Source organism: Clinocottus analis, unplaced genomic scaffold, assembly GCF_023055335.1.
Source record: "Clinocottus analis isolate CAN_PGR_092001 unplaced genomic scaffold, fCliAna1.0.p SCAF_7, whole genome shotgun sequence".
NCBI lineage: Eukaryota > Metazoa > Chordata > Actinopteri > Perciformes > Cottidae > Clinocottus > Clinocottus analis.
Window position 1 is genome coordinate 2,775,001 of NW_027176229.1, and position 16,928 is coordinate 2,791,928.

The 16,928-nt window shown below is 42.7% G+C and overlaps 1 protein-coding gene across 2 annotated transcripts in view; it reads right to left on the reverse strand.

The window, feature by feature from the left end:
- unc5db (unc-5 netrin receptor Db) overlaps window positions 1-16,928 on the reverse strand; it is a 187,428-nt gene that overhangs the window by 44,090 nt on the left and 126,410 nt on the right. The window contains exons 6-10 of one of the 2 annotated variants that reach the window (XM_068605065.1): window positions 16,089-16,256; window positions 10,633-10,797; window positions 8,481-8,513; window positions 5,977-6,162; window positions 1,623-1,985 (exon numbers count right to left, since the gene is read on the reverse strand). In XM_068605065.1, coding sequence (XP_068461166.1) covers window positions 1,623-1,985; window positions 5,977-6,162; window positions 8,481-8,513; window positions 10,633-10,797; window positions 16,089-16,256 — 915 coding nt within the window. The remainder of the gene's footprint in view (window positions 1-1,622; window positions 1,986-5,976; window positions 6,163-8,480; window positions 8,514-10,632; window positions 10,798-16,088; window positions 16,257-16,928) is intronic. The other variant, XM_068605066.1, reaches the window with a different exon arrangement.

Here is a 16,928-nt window from a genome sequence, read left to right on the forward strand (position 1 = left end):
TTTGTGATTGTGAAGGCGGTTCCCTGTCAGAAAGGGAGGTAACGTCCAGGCTAACCTGTAAAAAAAATATTTTAAATAGAGTGTACACTTGAATTATATGGATTCTAATAGGTGATGTGCAGTTGCATTGCTCTCCCCCCACACCTGTATGTCTGCTTCTTCAAAACCGAGGCGTGCCGACCGCCATCTACTGTAGGTAGCTGATTATAGACAAGTATTTGTACAACCTGGCTGGAAAAAACATCCAAACTATCCTTTTAAATATACCTCCTACAGGCGACATGACCTTTTATAGAAAACCCATAAGCTCTTCTGGCTCACTGCAAAAGTGATGCTTTGCTGATAACAAAGTGCCAAGATGGAGTTCGCTAGGTCTGTAGCATTTCACTTCTGCAGTGTCATGTCTAGGAATTTGAGGGTTTTACCAACATGTTACTATTGGTGGATCCTGCAGGCTGATTCTTATATTTTTGAAAGTACAAGGGATTGTATCCCACCAGAATAATGTGCGGTGTTTGGAGTTTGTTCACAAATTCAAGTCAAAGTTTTCCTCAAAATGTTCTTTCCTCATCAGGGGTTGCCAGGCAACCAGTGTATGACTTCAGCAAGTCACTGCTCAGAGCAAAGAAATAGTGAGGAAGATTAAAGCAACAAGTTAGAACGTGCTAATTAGTGAGCTTCAGAGATACCGCTTGATGGATTTTGTTCTGTTTGAACAAAGTTTCCCTGTTTTTAGTCTTTTTGCTAAGCTAAGTTTTAGGCTATATTTAGCGTCGAGACTTTGAGAGTGATGTTAATCTTTTCATCGAGCAAGAAAGCAAATTAGCATATTTCTTAATTGATTTGTCTCTGGAACTACAGGCTCAGGAGAAAGCTAGCTAGGGTAGATGGTATAGCCTGCAAAACAATTGTGAAACCTCAGACCAGACTGTGTGACTTTAGTGTCAGCAGACGGGACAAAGCTGTGGACATCCAGGCAGACACTCACATCTTTTATTCCCTTAGTCTGCAGATCCTGAACTCGGGAGGAACCAAAGGGGGAATTTTTGGAAGCAAAAAGTAGAGGATTTGTAAAATAAAAACAGCTTTTTCATTTCATAGTTAAATATAGTGTTGTTTCATTTGAGTACTTTATATTAATCGATCAATCAAGTTATTAGTTATTATCTGATTATCTGTTGGTTTTCATGTGTTTAGATAGATAGATGGATCGATAGATAGATAGATAATTACTTTATTGATCCCCAAAGGGAAATTCAGGGGGTTTAATACTCTTCATTCTATCCCTCCTTGGAAGCCACTGATTTAGATCTGTTTTTAGACAATGTTCACTGCACCACTCTGTGTGTGCATGTGTGGGGTGCGTGCCGACAAAACACAACAAAGACGAGCTGCTCTGTCTTGATGGGCACACAGCAGATCGTTTAAAGAAAGCACCAGGGACGTGGAGAACAACATGGTGGGGACACGTTAGATGTTTGCTGTGTCGCGAGGAATTCTGGGAAGGCGTTTACGGCGGCTTCCATAACGAGCAGCTGCTGCAGCCTCGTATTATGGAAAGCAAGAGCACGCTGTGTGGGCTTCTGTTTTTGCACTTTAATCTACTTCCCTGCAAAACTCACCAGCGTTTGGCACCACCAGGCGTCCCCCGGGGTGGCCAAACACGCCGTTGGTCCTCAGCTGCTCTTTGCAGGCGCTGAAGGGCCCGTTGAGAGTGAGCAGGCCCTTTTTGCGTCTGTCCGTGGTGGCGCTGTAGTCCCGGCTCAGGTCCCGCGGGAAGGTTTCGGCGGGGCCCTTAGCGTGGAACTCCGCCCGCTCGGCCACACTCAGCGAAACCATGAAGGAGCTCTGAACCTTGACCTTGATGTCAGGCAGGGGGTCGAAGAGCTCTTTGTCCGTGTTGTCCTGGAAGCAGAGGGGCGTGCTGTACGTCCGTCCCGCCGTCAGGTCGGGCTGCATGGAGGAGTTGAGCAGCAGAGGGTTGCCTGCAGAGATAGATGCACAGCCACACAGTCACCTGGAAGCCCGGCTCGCCTGGGACTAACTTCCTGTTTCCCGGACAGTAATCACACGTGATAATGGAACTCATTGGTGTCCAAGATCGAATAAGGTCAACATTGCCAGCTTTTTATTTCTTTTTATTTACAGAGTAAAAGTTGATATTTTAAAAGGGCTGAGAAGCTAAAAAAGGGCCAAGAATTCGTAAAATGTTTCATAACAGGAAAGAAAAAAAATAGAAAAGGTACCGCTCAGTTTGAATACTATTTTTTACAATAAGCAGATTCAAATAAAGATTTTAAATTCCTGTTCTTTTCCTGGAGCTCTTCAGGCGACATTAATCCAGTTTGAACCAGGATCAAGAGCCACGTCTCTGTAAAATGTCCTGCAGCTGACCGGTGAAGCTCCAACACCAATTAAAACGGCGTGTCCTGGGCGGGCGACCGTGCGCATCAGAGGTAGGGCTAGGGAGCACAACCTGGACAGAAGGTCCAGGGCTCGGAGCCACGGTCAGAGCGTTAGATTTAATTACCGGGCTCACACGCAGCTTGATCTCCATAACCCATCTGCCGGAGTCAGCATCTCTGGACCCCGAGTCGTCCTCCTGAAGGACAGGAGGGAGGGCCAGGAGGGGTGTAGGTGACTGCTCTGTAAATGAGAGGAGTTCTTCAGCTTGCAGTGTGGACCCAACAGCCTGAGGAGCGGGGAGATGGGGAGGGGGGTCTTCATCTGTGGCCATTAGATGTGACGAAGCTGCCAAACGGAGCGCGCCGCATCGATCTGGCAGACTTAGGCGCGCAGCGGCCCCCGGGCGGGCCGTGCCAAGATAACGACGAAGTCACCGAGTCCTTGCCGCCCAGCTGTTGCCTGGCGAGGGGTGCAAGGCGGGAGGCTAATGCTGTTTTATTTTTAGGGAAATCGTTAATTACCGGAGGCGTGATTCGTGATGAGCAGTGTGGGGGGGTGTTGGTCTTTTGACTTGCTCTTCAAAACTCTTCCTGCTGTTCCCAAAGGGAACTCCTGACAAATCAGAATATGGAATATGCCAGAAATGTATTAAATTGAAGACTTTTTTTCTTGACATACTACATAATAACTTTTTACAGTTACTATACTATGTATACTATACCATACTATGACAAATGTATGACTTTTTTCAACTGTGATCTCCTCTTCAGATTCCACAGCAGGAATATGGCTTCAAACTAATGTTAACTAATCAATATTGATTCATCTGTTCATTATTTTTCTATATGGATCAGTTCATCATGAAGTCTCGTTCATTTAAAGCAAAGTGGCAAACTGTCAAACTAAATTCCTACTTAAACTTTAAAGTTGTGTTCACACCTTTACACAGGGTGAACACAACGCTCAATGCTTTTCACTTAGTGCACAGATCACTGAATCAATACAACTTGTTTTTGCAAGCATGTCTCATTATTTCATGGCAGCACTGTGCTCGTGGGCAGCATTGCAGTACTGAGATCCATTTAAAACAAGTGGCAGTTGTAGAAAATACAAATAAAAAAAGTGCAAAATGTGCAGTATGTTTGAGTGGTGTAAAATGGGTTTTAAAGGAAAATAACACCTATTTTCTAAATGCATGCATACATGGTAGTCCATGACGATCCAAAAATATTAGTGATTGTGAACGACTTCCTCCCAAAAAAATAGAGTGCGAAACTCAAATTTGTGAAGTCATCAAATACAAAGTGTGGAACTGCTCCAGACAATGACGGAAACATTCTGAAAACCTCTACGTTTTCTACTCAAAACTGACGCTCATTTATATAAAAAGTAACTGACATTAAAAGTCTCCTCGTCATTGTCAATGAAGGGGCTCCAGACTTTCATATGTGATGACATCATAAGGTTGAGACTTACTTCTCTGGTTTCTGGCTTTAAGGGGAGAGAGTAGCTCATGTTCACAAATATCGATTGAACTTTCCTCGGCCATGCAACAACATATAAGTGGTGCTTCTCTTTGAAGTCATAAGTCTTACAGCAATACTGCACTGTAAGATATTGTGTTTTAGATAATACAACTTTAAAATGTTTTTTCTCTCAAGATATTATGTCTGTCGTCATTTGTGTCAGGGAGTTTTACAAATTGAAAGTAAAAATGGAGAAAATAGAGAAAAATTCTCAGTGCTGAATTCTCATCTTAAATTGTCTTTTATCGTTTGACCAATCGTGCAAAACACAAACATATTCACCCTCCAGTGAGGAACACAGAGAAGAACATTTCTGTCCCTTTTACTTGACAAACGCTTTCAATGACTAATTGATGATCTAAATGTCTGCTGATCACCAAATCTCTTCGTAGCAGTGAGTATGCAGGTTTCATTTCAAAATACAGTATTTATATAGTTGCAGTGATTAAACTGTGCCATCTGTATTGTCGCTGCAGCCATATTAATACTGCATGCTGACATGAATCCTCCATACTCAACCTAAATTAATTAGTAGATTTGCTGATGTACTCCATGATTGCACCTGCATACAAACAATTATCAAATATAATACGGAATAACATTCTCACATAATCGCTGCGAGGATCATGTTTCATAAAAAACTAGTGACAACACACACTTTATATTTCCAAATAGTCTAAGAGAAACAATGAATCTACAGTGCAGGCGGCTCTGCGGTTATTTCAGCCCTCGGTCAGAGCTGCAGCCCGGCGGACATTACCCTTCTGCAGCTGACATTCGATCACTGCTGAATTTTCTCCCCTCCTTCGGTCGAGTAGAGAACGATCTGATTATCGCTTGAGTGTGCATCTTTAAGAACGGAGCGGCGAAAATGGAATGGCAGTGGCGAGATGAGAGAAGTTAATGAAATGTACCTCAGGTTGAATACCTTGAGGGATAGGTTTGGAATTGGGCTTCTGATTAAAAATCACTCACAAGAGGAAGTAATGCGGAGAGACAGGGGTCAGGTCCAAAGACTCATTCAGCACTCTGCAGCCATCCGAAAGCATCCCCCAAACTCTTTTGGTATTTATGGTTTATTTTTTTCTTGTGATTATTAGGCATGATGAAGCTACTGATTTACAATTAAACACACTTTCAGAGACGCTCCCCGCCCCCACACACACTCTAGATGTTTACGAAAAGGACGGTAAATGTTAACAATGCAATCAAGGCAGAAGTGGGTTAACACAAAATTCCTCCACAACTTCCTCAAAAGCAAAGTGGGGCTGAAGAAGCGTTCCACATTCACGGGAAGCCTCGTCCAGGGCTGATGGAGAGGAAAATGGAAAGGAGTGATTGTGGCCGGTGGAGGGCACAGCAGGTACGCGGACCTATTTAAATAGGATTGATGACCTGCTGAATGTAGACCCGGCCCCTACCACCGCCCAGCCCCCCCTACACATTGCTCATACCCATCCGACTCGACCAATTCTTCGACCAATTCTTGGGGCCTTGGAGGGGGGACGGGGACGGGGCGGCACAGTGTGGCCCCCCCAGCAGGGCTTTTCACCAAGTTGAGGATGGATCGCCCGTCGCCACGATGGCTATCACTCTTGCTCTAACCCAGAAGTGTCATATGAATGCCTGTAGCGAGGCTGGCCGGGACAGCCCGAGTCACATTAGCAACAGAAGTTATTGCTGTGCACAACACAAATTGAATTGATGTTCACTGTTCCATACCCCTCACATTTTTCCATCAGTGGTTTAGGCCAGTGTAATCTGATGGAGGAGATTGGTTGCCTGAAATGTGAGGTCCGCGGTGAGGGGGTGGAGCGTCGCCGGTTGCCACCGGAGATTGATTATCGCCTGTTTCGCAACAACAGAGAAGCAGATCTGTCAAAATAGAAGGACAGGTCCTTTAACTGATTGTGGAAGTATAAATCCTAAGCAGATGGGGAGGCTACACGCCATGCTGCGAGCTAACGGCATCAATCACCGACGTGGCCCTGTCGCAGAGAGCATTGATGACGCTGCTTTTTTGGCCTTGTGGTCCCCGGCTTACCTTGTCTGGTGGTCTTGAAGTTGAAAGACTGGAAACCTCCAGTAAGTGCGGAGGAGTCGATGACATCCACGCCGTACTCGCTGTGGTTCTTCCTGTAGAGCATGACGGCCACCACGAGGATCGCCACGGCAATGATGCCGGCTCCCAGGCCCGAGTACAGCGCTACGTCATTGGAGCTGTCCATACCTGAAGCACAGGAGACACATGAGAAAGGAGGGCTCCCGTAAATTCTCATTTAAAATTGGGGATTTAAAATAATTAAAGGGGGTCGTATCAGCTGTAGCCTAACAATTCACAGCACCAATTCAGAAGAAACTCCAGTCCGTCTTTGCCCAACTCCTGATAGAAGATTAAAGGGAACACAACAAAGTCTGTTTACTAGTGTTCGGGAGTGCTACTGTGCATATTAAAAAAAAGGCTTTGGTGATTCGGGAGATGGCCAAGCAAAGTCTGATAAATTGCCTCCTGTCAGCGTCAGCTGTGGTTGAAGACTAACTCTGAAAATGAAAACTAATCTTTCGGGTGTGGAGTGAGCTCAGCAGACCTTTGCAGCTCACTCCTCACCTTGGCTTGACACTAGCGACTCAATGCATCATTAGCCACCGCAAGAAAGAAGACTGTGTGGAATAGAGGACAATATCTATGGTTCTGCTAAATCAATTTGGAACTGTCCATCATGAGACTGACAACATTACAGGACTGCAACACTAAATCGGTGGGGTGCACTTTTAAACCATCGACATCACTTCCTGAGATTGTGTTAGATCAATATCCAATATACGGCAGCATATTAGGGCCATTGTAAGTAAACATAAATAATTATGAACCCAGGGGCAGTGATAATATTAGGGGGAAAACTAATTTAGTATGTTTACGGGAAAACAATAAAAAAAAATTAAACAAAAAAACGTATTTGTTTCTTTTTGCCTGAAACTTCACCAATATTAGTATTCATCATGTTCATAAAAGAGCATGAAAAACACATGAAACAACATGTGTATCTTGCATGACCTTCACCTCGCTAAGAGGCTGCTGGTCAGAGAGGACTCTTAAGGGGTTATCTGATAAGCCATCGGCAACATAACAGGCGGAAGTACAATGCACACTCATGTTGGCATTATATTCATAAAATATGAACAACAGTATAATAACACTACTTTAGGAGCAACGGAATTTAGCAAAGTGTAACGACTGACGTGACCGTTGTTTCTTGAAAATCCTTGTCTACTGAATTAGTGCTGTGTACATCAAGATCAAGAACGTCAAAGATGGGGAAGCTTGGAGTTGAACAACAGGAAAACTGGGGACATTTGAAATAAAGGCCTGGTTCCACTGAAGTGAATAATGCCCACTTCACTATTTGAGATTTTGAGATGTCTTTTTCTTTTGTTTTACTGTGATGAGGCCAATGAATATTTATTTAAATACATTTTTGTATGTGTTCTATGTAAAAAAAAAAAAGCCTTGTCTTGTTGTACTAATAAAAACCCAACGAGGAGGAGATGCAAGAAAAGCAGGGGAAGACAATACTGTTATTATGGAGACATTCAAGGTCAAACACAGGCAGTAGTTACAAAGTGTTAGTCTAGCTTTGGGATGGAAATGAAAAAAGAAGAATGGGAAGTGGTACAATGGAGCAGACCATCTGTCTCATCTCTCTATGCTACATTATGCACCAAAGATAGGCATAAACGAATATGTCCAGCCGTTACTCTAAACTGTTACACATCACATTCAAGCTGCTAACATGGAGATCATTAGCATAACTGCCTTTAGACCCGCCGGCCTATATCCAATAGCGAGGATGGATATCTCAGCATGCAGGCGGTCGGCGCCCATGCGGCGCAGCCTGTGGTCACCAGTTGTTGCGAGGACGAATCACAGGAAAAATGTAGTATTCCTACCAGGATGATCACTCGCCACACACCAGCTTAACACCCTCCCCATCCGTTTATCCAAGCTTTCCTTAAAGCCTGCAAGTATAGGCCCGGCTTTTACATTAACGTGGTCCGTTAATGTAAGCGCTCAAGCAGGCACCTGACAATCACTTAGCCAGGCCAACGGCAGCAAGTGATTGAAAAGCTGCCAGAGGAAGGTGAAGACAGCGCCGTAAATTGGTCAAATTAGCTCGTTTGCAGTGATTACAAGCCATTAATCCTCCACAACGCAGCACATGTTCCCTTGTCACAACCAATACATCTCCCTGTTTCAAAGTAAAAAGCAAAGCTGTGATGTCGCGCTTGTCATAAAAGTGGGCCGCTGACTAATAACATTAATGCGTAATGAGCACATCTTGCGGGGTTAAAACTGAGGTTGTTCAGGTCAGAGGGAACTTAGGGGGGTGATTCATAAAGCTTCTGTTTCTAGAGATGAATGCAAACGACTGTCACTGCTTCAAATTTAGACTCTATCATCTCTTTCCCCCTATTCAAGGCATTACATATAAGTGGCAGTTGTGGGGGCTGGTATTCGAAGATGAAAGAAATCCACAGAGGAAGACTCACTTTGAGGTTTAACATCATGTAGCAGCTTTCGATCTGCAAAGACAGAGAGATAGAATGAGACAAAGAGGAGAGAAAGTGGTGATTAAAGTCCGAGCCTCTGTGAAGTCACTAACAAGTGTGGCCTCAGATCCGACACCTTGAGCAGTGAGAAGCTTTTCTGCTGACTGTGCTCTTTCACAATTCATCCAGCATCCGATAATGGCCAGGCAGGCATCATTACTGTCTTCATAACACCATAGATAAAGGTGGTGAGGGGCAAACTGCTCAAAGGCTCAGACATACCTCGAGTGGGCTAATGATCTCTTCACATGAATCCTAAACTCACGATTCATTTCTTTAAGATGGATTAACATTAAAATTATATGCACATTTTTGAAGGACTGCGCAATTTGGGGACATTTATTATTTAGTATCATTTAATATTAAATTGACATTGTGGATATTTTCTACACCATTTACTGGGCGTCTATATAGTAATAAAACACATAGGTGTGCGTACTATAATAAATTAATGATAACACACAAGCAATGTTTCTCATCCAACATCACCATTTAAAAGTTATTATACTGTACGTTTCTGCAAACCTCTCAGGTCAATGTTTTTGAGCCATAAACAAGTTTTACCAATATATGTCAAATTAGGGTTTTTCAGAAACGCACAATGCCTCGTGATTAACGCTGTGAAACTATTGGTTAGGTTTAGGCAACAAACCTACTTCAGGTTAGAAAAAAGATCATAGTTTGGGTGAACATAATATATGTTTAAGAACCTAGGTAGTGTAAATTCAATAATAACTGTCTTACATAACGTTACATAACGTTAGCGCAAAGTCAACCATGACTTTTGGTTTCACACGGATCACAAACAGCAGACTCCTTTGATCCCATCTACCACAAACACCACCCCACTACACACCCACCCTCTCTGGTCATTTTCTCTTGTTATATAAGTTATACCGGTCACTCGATATACACCAGTCGCTCTGCGCCTCGCTCGTTGAACTGCTTCACTTGCTCTGACCGACGATGACGTTCAATGTATCTGTGATTAGCAGAAACGTACGATGCCAACGTTTGTTTTCCTAGCGACTGTGCTTTTTAATCAGGTGAATTCATCCAAACATCCAACTTGAGGTAATCCACATGTAAAGCAATGTAATCATTGCATTTGAATGTGGAGTAAATAATGTATTAGTAACAGCAGCATAGTTGTCCACTAAAATAACAAACTGCTGCTAGGTCACGTCTTACAATGTTACCATGTCTGACTGACAACTCCAACTGTTTGCGGCGCTACATTCAAGCTGCTAAGCTAATGTTATGTTGACGCTATGACAATATGGAGATATGAAACGGTCATTTTGTCTCATGCAAAAAAAAAAATAAACATCAGTGAGGGTAAAGTGAGGAAACTTTAACAAATTACGCCTTTTCCATTGGGTTTTTCAATATAATACTTGGGAATGCAGATAAAGATATAATTTAAACACGGCTTCTGATAGGGCAAACTAGTTCACAGATTCAGAGTGTAAACCTGTAAATATGTAATATGCTGGGATTTAAATTTTAAATGGGAGATTTGAAAACTTCACCATCTGTCTCATGTTTAACAGTTTTCTGGGCTTTGTAGCCCAGATTTGAGAACCCAATGTTAAGCTACAAATACAATGATGCCCCTTGTGATGTGATGATTTCACTCCTTCAAATCAGTTTTGAAATAAAGGTTTAAAAACACTTTCAGCCTGATAGTGTAACCGTTATTCATACTTGGGTTGACACTGCTGAGTGAAACATCCAGCATTGCATGTGCATGATACAAACAGTGCAATGACATTTCATTCCAAACGTCAGGCGCCATTCAAGAGTGAACGTCTGCACTTCTTACCCTGTGACGGATTCAGTATGACATCCAATATGTCAAGTGAGCAGCACACAGGAGAAAGAGCGCCGACATTATCATGCACTGGGCATCTGTGTCAATCCACAGTGGGATTTCTTTCCAACACACTTCCCCTGTTCAAACATGCTTGTGATGACTTGCCATGTTGCTGTGAGTGTATATGTGGTGGTATGATGATAATGATTGGGAAATGATGAGAACGCTGATGATGATGACGCGGATGATACCCAGCAGGGAGAGAAAAGGCCTTACTCTGGGTACACAGTCCATCTGTGCAGTTCTCAGTGGCCTCGCTGTTCCCTTCGCACATCCTGCCTCGGTGTCTGGGTGCTGGGGAGTTGCATTCCCTGCCCCGCAGCTTCTCACACTGGCTGCTGCACACGGTCCATTCGCTCCACTCGTCCCAGCCTCCATCAACTGCAGTGTGAGGATACGTGCAAATGTGAACATGAGGTGATTAGCAAATACACAGCATGTTTCTGCACACACACACCAACAAGAAAGATAATAAGACATATTTGAGGAGGTACGCAAAAGCCAGCTATGTTAAATAGCTAGCTAAAGACAGACAAAAAAAATATTCGATGGAGGACAGTGTATACATTGGGGTCAGAGTGGAAGCAAAGGTTCCCTGGCCACCATCCAACCCAGGACGTTGTGGTTATGGCGAGCACTCTAACCAGCCACCAAGATTTGATTCTGGCCTTGTGACCTTTGAGGCACGTCACATCCCCCTTTCTCTCCCTCTGATTATTACACCGTCATCTGTAAAATAAAGTCAGAACACCCCAGAACAAAATGTAAAAAAATAACCAAAAGGGCTTTTAATCACCTGCGTGTCCACACAGAAATAGGAGGCATGCCCTGACAAGTTCATATTCTTCAGAGAAACTTGAACAAAGAGTATAACCCCATTAAACACTTTATTCAGGATTGTGCTTGGGGATATTTAGTTTTTCAGCCAATGTCATGATGAAATATGATGACGGACATTTAAATCTATATTAGCGAACCTGGATTTTCAACAAAGAACTGATCGAAAGATCCATCTCAACTTTCATATTAGTGCTATATTTACACACATTAAACATTGTAATGTGTCTAGTGGGCAAAAACACAGTATGACACAGAATCTATGCTTGATGTGGCAGCAGCTAGGGAGCCATTTCCTCCCCATTAACCCCCGGGCCTGTTTATATAATTGGATTTGATACAAGTCTCTGAAACCAAGACAGCCTGGTGCATGCTAATGGCTGGGATTCCTCAGCTATGCTGTCATCTGATCAAGGAAGAGCTTCTCAAGCTTAGCTTAACAAATATTGGGAGACCATATGGCATCCAAAGATTTTCTTGGCAGTAACTGCGATGCCCACATCACGCAGCCTTGTGGGCAGAGGAAAAGGTAATTTTCATTTGTGACATTCCACAGGCCCGAGGTTTCTACTAAGCTTCTCCAAATGCAGATGATGTGTTGCATGTTGAAGAGAGAGTTTGACCGCAGTAGCTAGTGATGATGTGCAAATTGTTCCCCCATGACTTATATAAAGTCTGACAATCTGTGGTGACTGCAAAACTCTGAATCACTTTTAACACCTTCCTTACCTAGATACTTTCAAAAATCAAAACGTCCTTTATATTTATTTTGTATTTTTGCTGTTCACTGCATTCTTTATGTCTAGTTTCTTAAATTTGCTCGTCAACAGATCCCTCAATTTGTTTTGGTGACATTTTTGCAGATATAAAAAGACACTACTTTGTGAATCTTCTGCCCTTTTCTTTCTTAGTTCGGGTATTTTTTTCTGGTTAATTCTAATTTTTTTAAAAATCATGACGCTCACCATATGTTCAACCTATGTGCTGTCGCTTGTCTTGGCTTCAAGCCATTGCAGCGACAAACTGCTCTTACTCATTGCATCTGCAGAAGAAACCTCACTGACTTTTCAGCACCGCGCACCGTTTCGCATCCTTTTCCGCGAAAATGGCACCTCTCCGCAATCACAAAGTTGATTAAATTACATTAAATTGCAAAAATACCGTAGCTCTTGTGAGATGAGGCCTTTGGTTAAAACAATTTAGAAAAACGTTAAGTTTAAATATTTACATAAACTCCATAACTTGCCGTGGCGATTTTAACGTTTCACTAAAACCTTTATAAGTACCCCTTACAATGTTGGACTTCAGTCAAGGACACATCCATGTAACCATACAGACATGTGGGAGTCTCATAAAGCAATCAAAATCCATAGCTGACCCCTATAGTATCTCAAAATTTAAAAACAGGGCCAGAGCTGTTTTTTTAAATCCTACGGTGTCATTGGTCCGTGTACTGTTGCTTAGACCGCATGTGCGGAAACAGCTGATCTCGACACAAAGTAGGTCATTTTTCAATTTTTTGAACCAAAAAACATGTTTTTTTGACTGCTGTAACATGCCAATGCTTTCCAGGAGTGTGTTTATTGTTTATATTCCAATGCTTTATGTCTTCATTTTTATTTAAAGGTGCCCTATTAAGATTTGGTTTTTGTTAAAGCACCAACCAATACTTCTTTTTTTAATTTAGGGAGTCCTTTTTGATACACCATGCTCATACTCATGCTCGATGTTCATAGTTATGATCAAAATATTTTTTAAAGTGTTTTTTTTCTTTTAGTGTTGTTGCCTGAACCTAACCAAGTATTCTTTAAAGAAGGAATTTTATATTAAAAAAGACTGCATGCATGATTCAAGTGTAATTCTAAACACTTTGCTGAAAACTTAACTTTTGTATTTGGATAAAGTGCACAGATGCACCATGGGACCACACAGCACACGATCAATCTGCATTGACTGGGTTGTAATTCCCTCCTTGCGCTTCAGTCTCCACCTTCAATTCTATCAGTCTCTCTTCTCTCTTTGTCGTTTCTTGTGAAGAGGCTTCGGCACAGTGCAGCCTCGGACGTCATTTGTGTTCTCCCTGCACTCGGACCATCATTAAGACAATGCTCTGGGCTGGCTTGACAGAAATGGACAGACTTGTCAGTCAGCAGCTCAGACAGCTGTGTTCGTAGCAGCCCATGCTTCACTCCCATTTGCATCCTTTTCCTCCCACAAAGACACGGATCTCCCTGCATGTTACTTCAGTCATTCTGTCAGGCCCTGGTGGTGGCAGAGGTCTGCTTCTCTTTGCTTGAGTAGGACATTCTTATTCCTCATCTTTTGCAATGGATTCTTTATGTGAACTCCACACAGTAAATAGAACCCACCCTCCCCAAATCCTAAGGTTGACAGCGCAATTGGCAAAGAAAGGCAATTAGTTGAAAACCATCAATACTTATTCATCAGTCAGAGTATGGAAATTATTTATTTTTGTTTCAGATCAGAAGCCAGAAAGAGAGTTTTAAAAGGCAGACATTACAGCCCCTTGAAGAGCAAAAGCTGAGTCAATGTTATCGATCGGTCACCTCATCAGACTTGCACAGAAACCCAAGCAGGCTGATAGTGTCATTTTCTGTGCCACAAAGATGCATATTGCTGGCAATAATAACTAGAAAATGTGTGTGTGTGCGCATAAATATAAAGCGTGGGTGAAAATGTGAGATAAGCCAAATATAACCCAATGGCCCTCATTCACCCTTATTGATTAAATGAATGCAAATTATGGTTTAGCACTAAAGCTAAGAGATATTTTTTCAAAAGGGAATCATGGGATGGACAGGAGTACATTGTAGTGCAGCAACTAGTTTCTGAGTTGTATGACTATAAAGAAGATTGCCCTCAGCAAATTTGTGATTTTGGGCTTTACAAAATACATTTAATTGAATGGAACTTCGAATGTAAAACTAGTCTTGGATCCTGCAATGATACCAATATTCTAGACTCCACTGTAGGTCCCCATCTGCACCTTGGCAGTCTGAAGCCTCGCAAACTGAACAGATAGGCACGAGGCGGGCTCATTGCACGACCTGGCCACCTTCTGAACAAGCATTCTGGGAAAACAGGACAATACGTGGAGCATGTGTGTGTGCAGGATGTGCTACAATGCGCTGGGGACTGACAGGTCTACCTGTAGCCCGACATCTGCACAGAGGTGACAAGGCATGCCGCCTCATTATACACCTTGAACACATGTTCACTTCACACATGTTGATAATGCGGATAGACTTGAGCGGTGTGCACTAAAGCATGAAACTATGTGTCAATATGAAGGACTGCTAAATACCACTTTTCCCTAAAGCCTTACATCCTCTGTTGTCTTCCCTCCTCTGTTTCAACCTGGGTTTCCTCACCTACTAGTCTGCCACCTTCCAGGCCGAGCCTCTATATGTATTGTCCCGCTAGCGGCTGATTAGGCTGCAACACTACAATTTGCCTTCTTTCTAAAGGCACTGCTTTCAACTGATATATATGGACTTCACAGACAAATAACTATGCTCACACTAGATGCTAAGGCAAGGCCCACATTTAATTTCATTAGACCATCTGTGATTTGTTTATTACACTGGATTGAACCTGTCTGCCATAGCTCCACAGAGAAAAGGTTTAAAGCTGACAAAAGCAGACATTTAAATCTAACTCGTGCAATGTCTCTCTTTAAATTATTTATATGAAAAACCGCTTCCTTTTAGCCCTTCATTGGTTCCTTTTATTGGTTTCAGTAGACTCCTATTCTCTTCCCTCTGAAAATGATCTCGCAATTGAATGTACACTGCAGAGAAAATGTGTTTATTTCTGTCAGAGAGGACCCATTTACCATATCTGTGGGACATGTCTGATTTGCTTGTTGGGATCTCCCAGATTTGAGATTAAGGTTGACACACATGTTTTAGGCTTAAATAATCAATTCATCAATGTAAAGAGCTAAAGCTAAAGAAAGCTAAATTACTTTTAGCCACAACTAATTTGCACTGGCAAAGAAAATAATAGTAAAATCTACCGTACAAGGAGAGAAGACATTCTTGGTCATTTCAACCACAATAGCAGGGCGACACTAGCGAAGGGAGGTTGTGCCTACTTTGTTCCTACTTTGGTCAGGACTCAAATATCCACCAAAATGAACAATCAGACCAATTATACTATTAAAGTCATTGCACTAAAGAAATTCAAAATCGCTGGTATTTTGATGGGCCTGAATGTATACACAACTCTCAAAACCAGATAACCTTTACCTCCGTGAGACCCCCCCCTCCCTCCCGAATCACACAGTACACTGAGTCATATCGTCTCTCCCACGGCAGCTACCTCCTTTTTTATAACCTCCAATTCAGCTCTCTCTCTCTCTCCATTAGGACAGCGGTACAGGGATGTTGTCAGGTCACTGTGTATCTGTCCCTTGCAATCCTTATAATTGGTTGTCTGTACTGCTAAAGAGGCAGGGACTTCAGTTCATTCAAGTTGCTGTCGCTGTGTTTCAGCAACGGATGAATGTCACATATTAATTTGGATGGCATGCTGTGCGCTGAAAAAAGAGCTGCAATTTATCTGAAAACAAATGGGAAAGGGGAAACTGTGCTCGAAGCATGAATAATTACTAGCCTGTCATCCAGACATATAATTAGTTAATGAAATGTGAACATTTACATGTTCGTCAGCCTGACACAGTTGTCGACATGTCAGCGGAATCATTCTGAGCCACGTATTAGTAACCTTTGACAATGAGAGGAAAGCAACTTGAATCTGCACAACTCTGTAAAGTTGGACTTGCGTGTTGTATTTCCATGAGTGAAACTGACTTGGGCAGAGTGCGTTGCAGGTGATCTTCTGCACAGACATGCCCTCGCAGAAAGCCCCGCCGTTGAGAGGCGCCGGGTTAGTACAGGTTCGAGATCGCTTCTGGACACCTCGCCCACACGGCACATTGCAGGGCGACCACTCCGTCCACAGGGACCAGCCGCCGTTCACTGAAGGGAGTTGAACAAAGTTAGAGTGAGAAGAAGTGTCGCGAGGGCCAAACACAACACATTTCTTACTTTTTTGTCTGGCAGAGTGAAATACTCGAACAAGCGCCAGGGTTAATAATGATTATGCAGCCACTGAGGCACTGCAAGGCAACAATGCATAACAGCTGGAGTAGATTGAGCACAGCACATTCATTGTGGATATATACGGCTCCACTTCCTTAATTGGCAATCCAATGTTTCTTGCTTTTGGATTAAGATAGAGACGTAGAACTGTACCAAAGCAAAGAAAACAGCCTTTAAATGGAATTCACATTTCTAAAGGCGACAATGATTCATACTTGTCGACAGGTTGAAGGCAACCACTTAGTACTCTGACTGAAGCAGTTTACCCTGTGATCTCTCCGTCTAACAAGGGCGGAAGCTGAATGTTCAGCAGCGCCATCAATGCCGGTGAACCTGCAACGCTGAAGGGGCCTCTGGCGAATAAATACTTAATAAGCAACACTCCTTTTAAATGAGATTAAGACACAGTGGCTTATTTCCTTCCATAAAGTACACATTGATTTTAAATGAAAGGCAGTAAATTGAGTCTTTGAATAATACATTTCATGGAAATAAAGAGGAAACATCGCTCCTCAGTGGGGATACGGAGATGGGTGTCTTAATCACTTG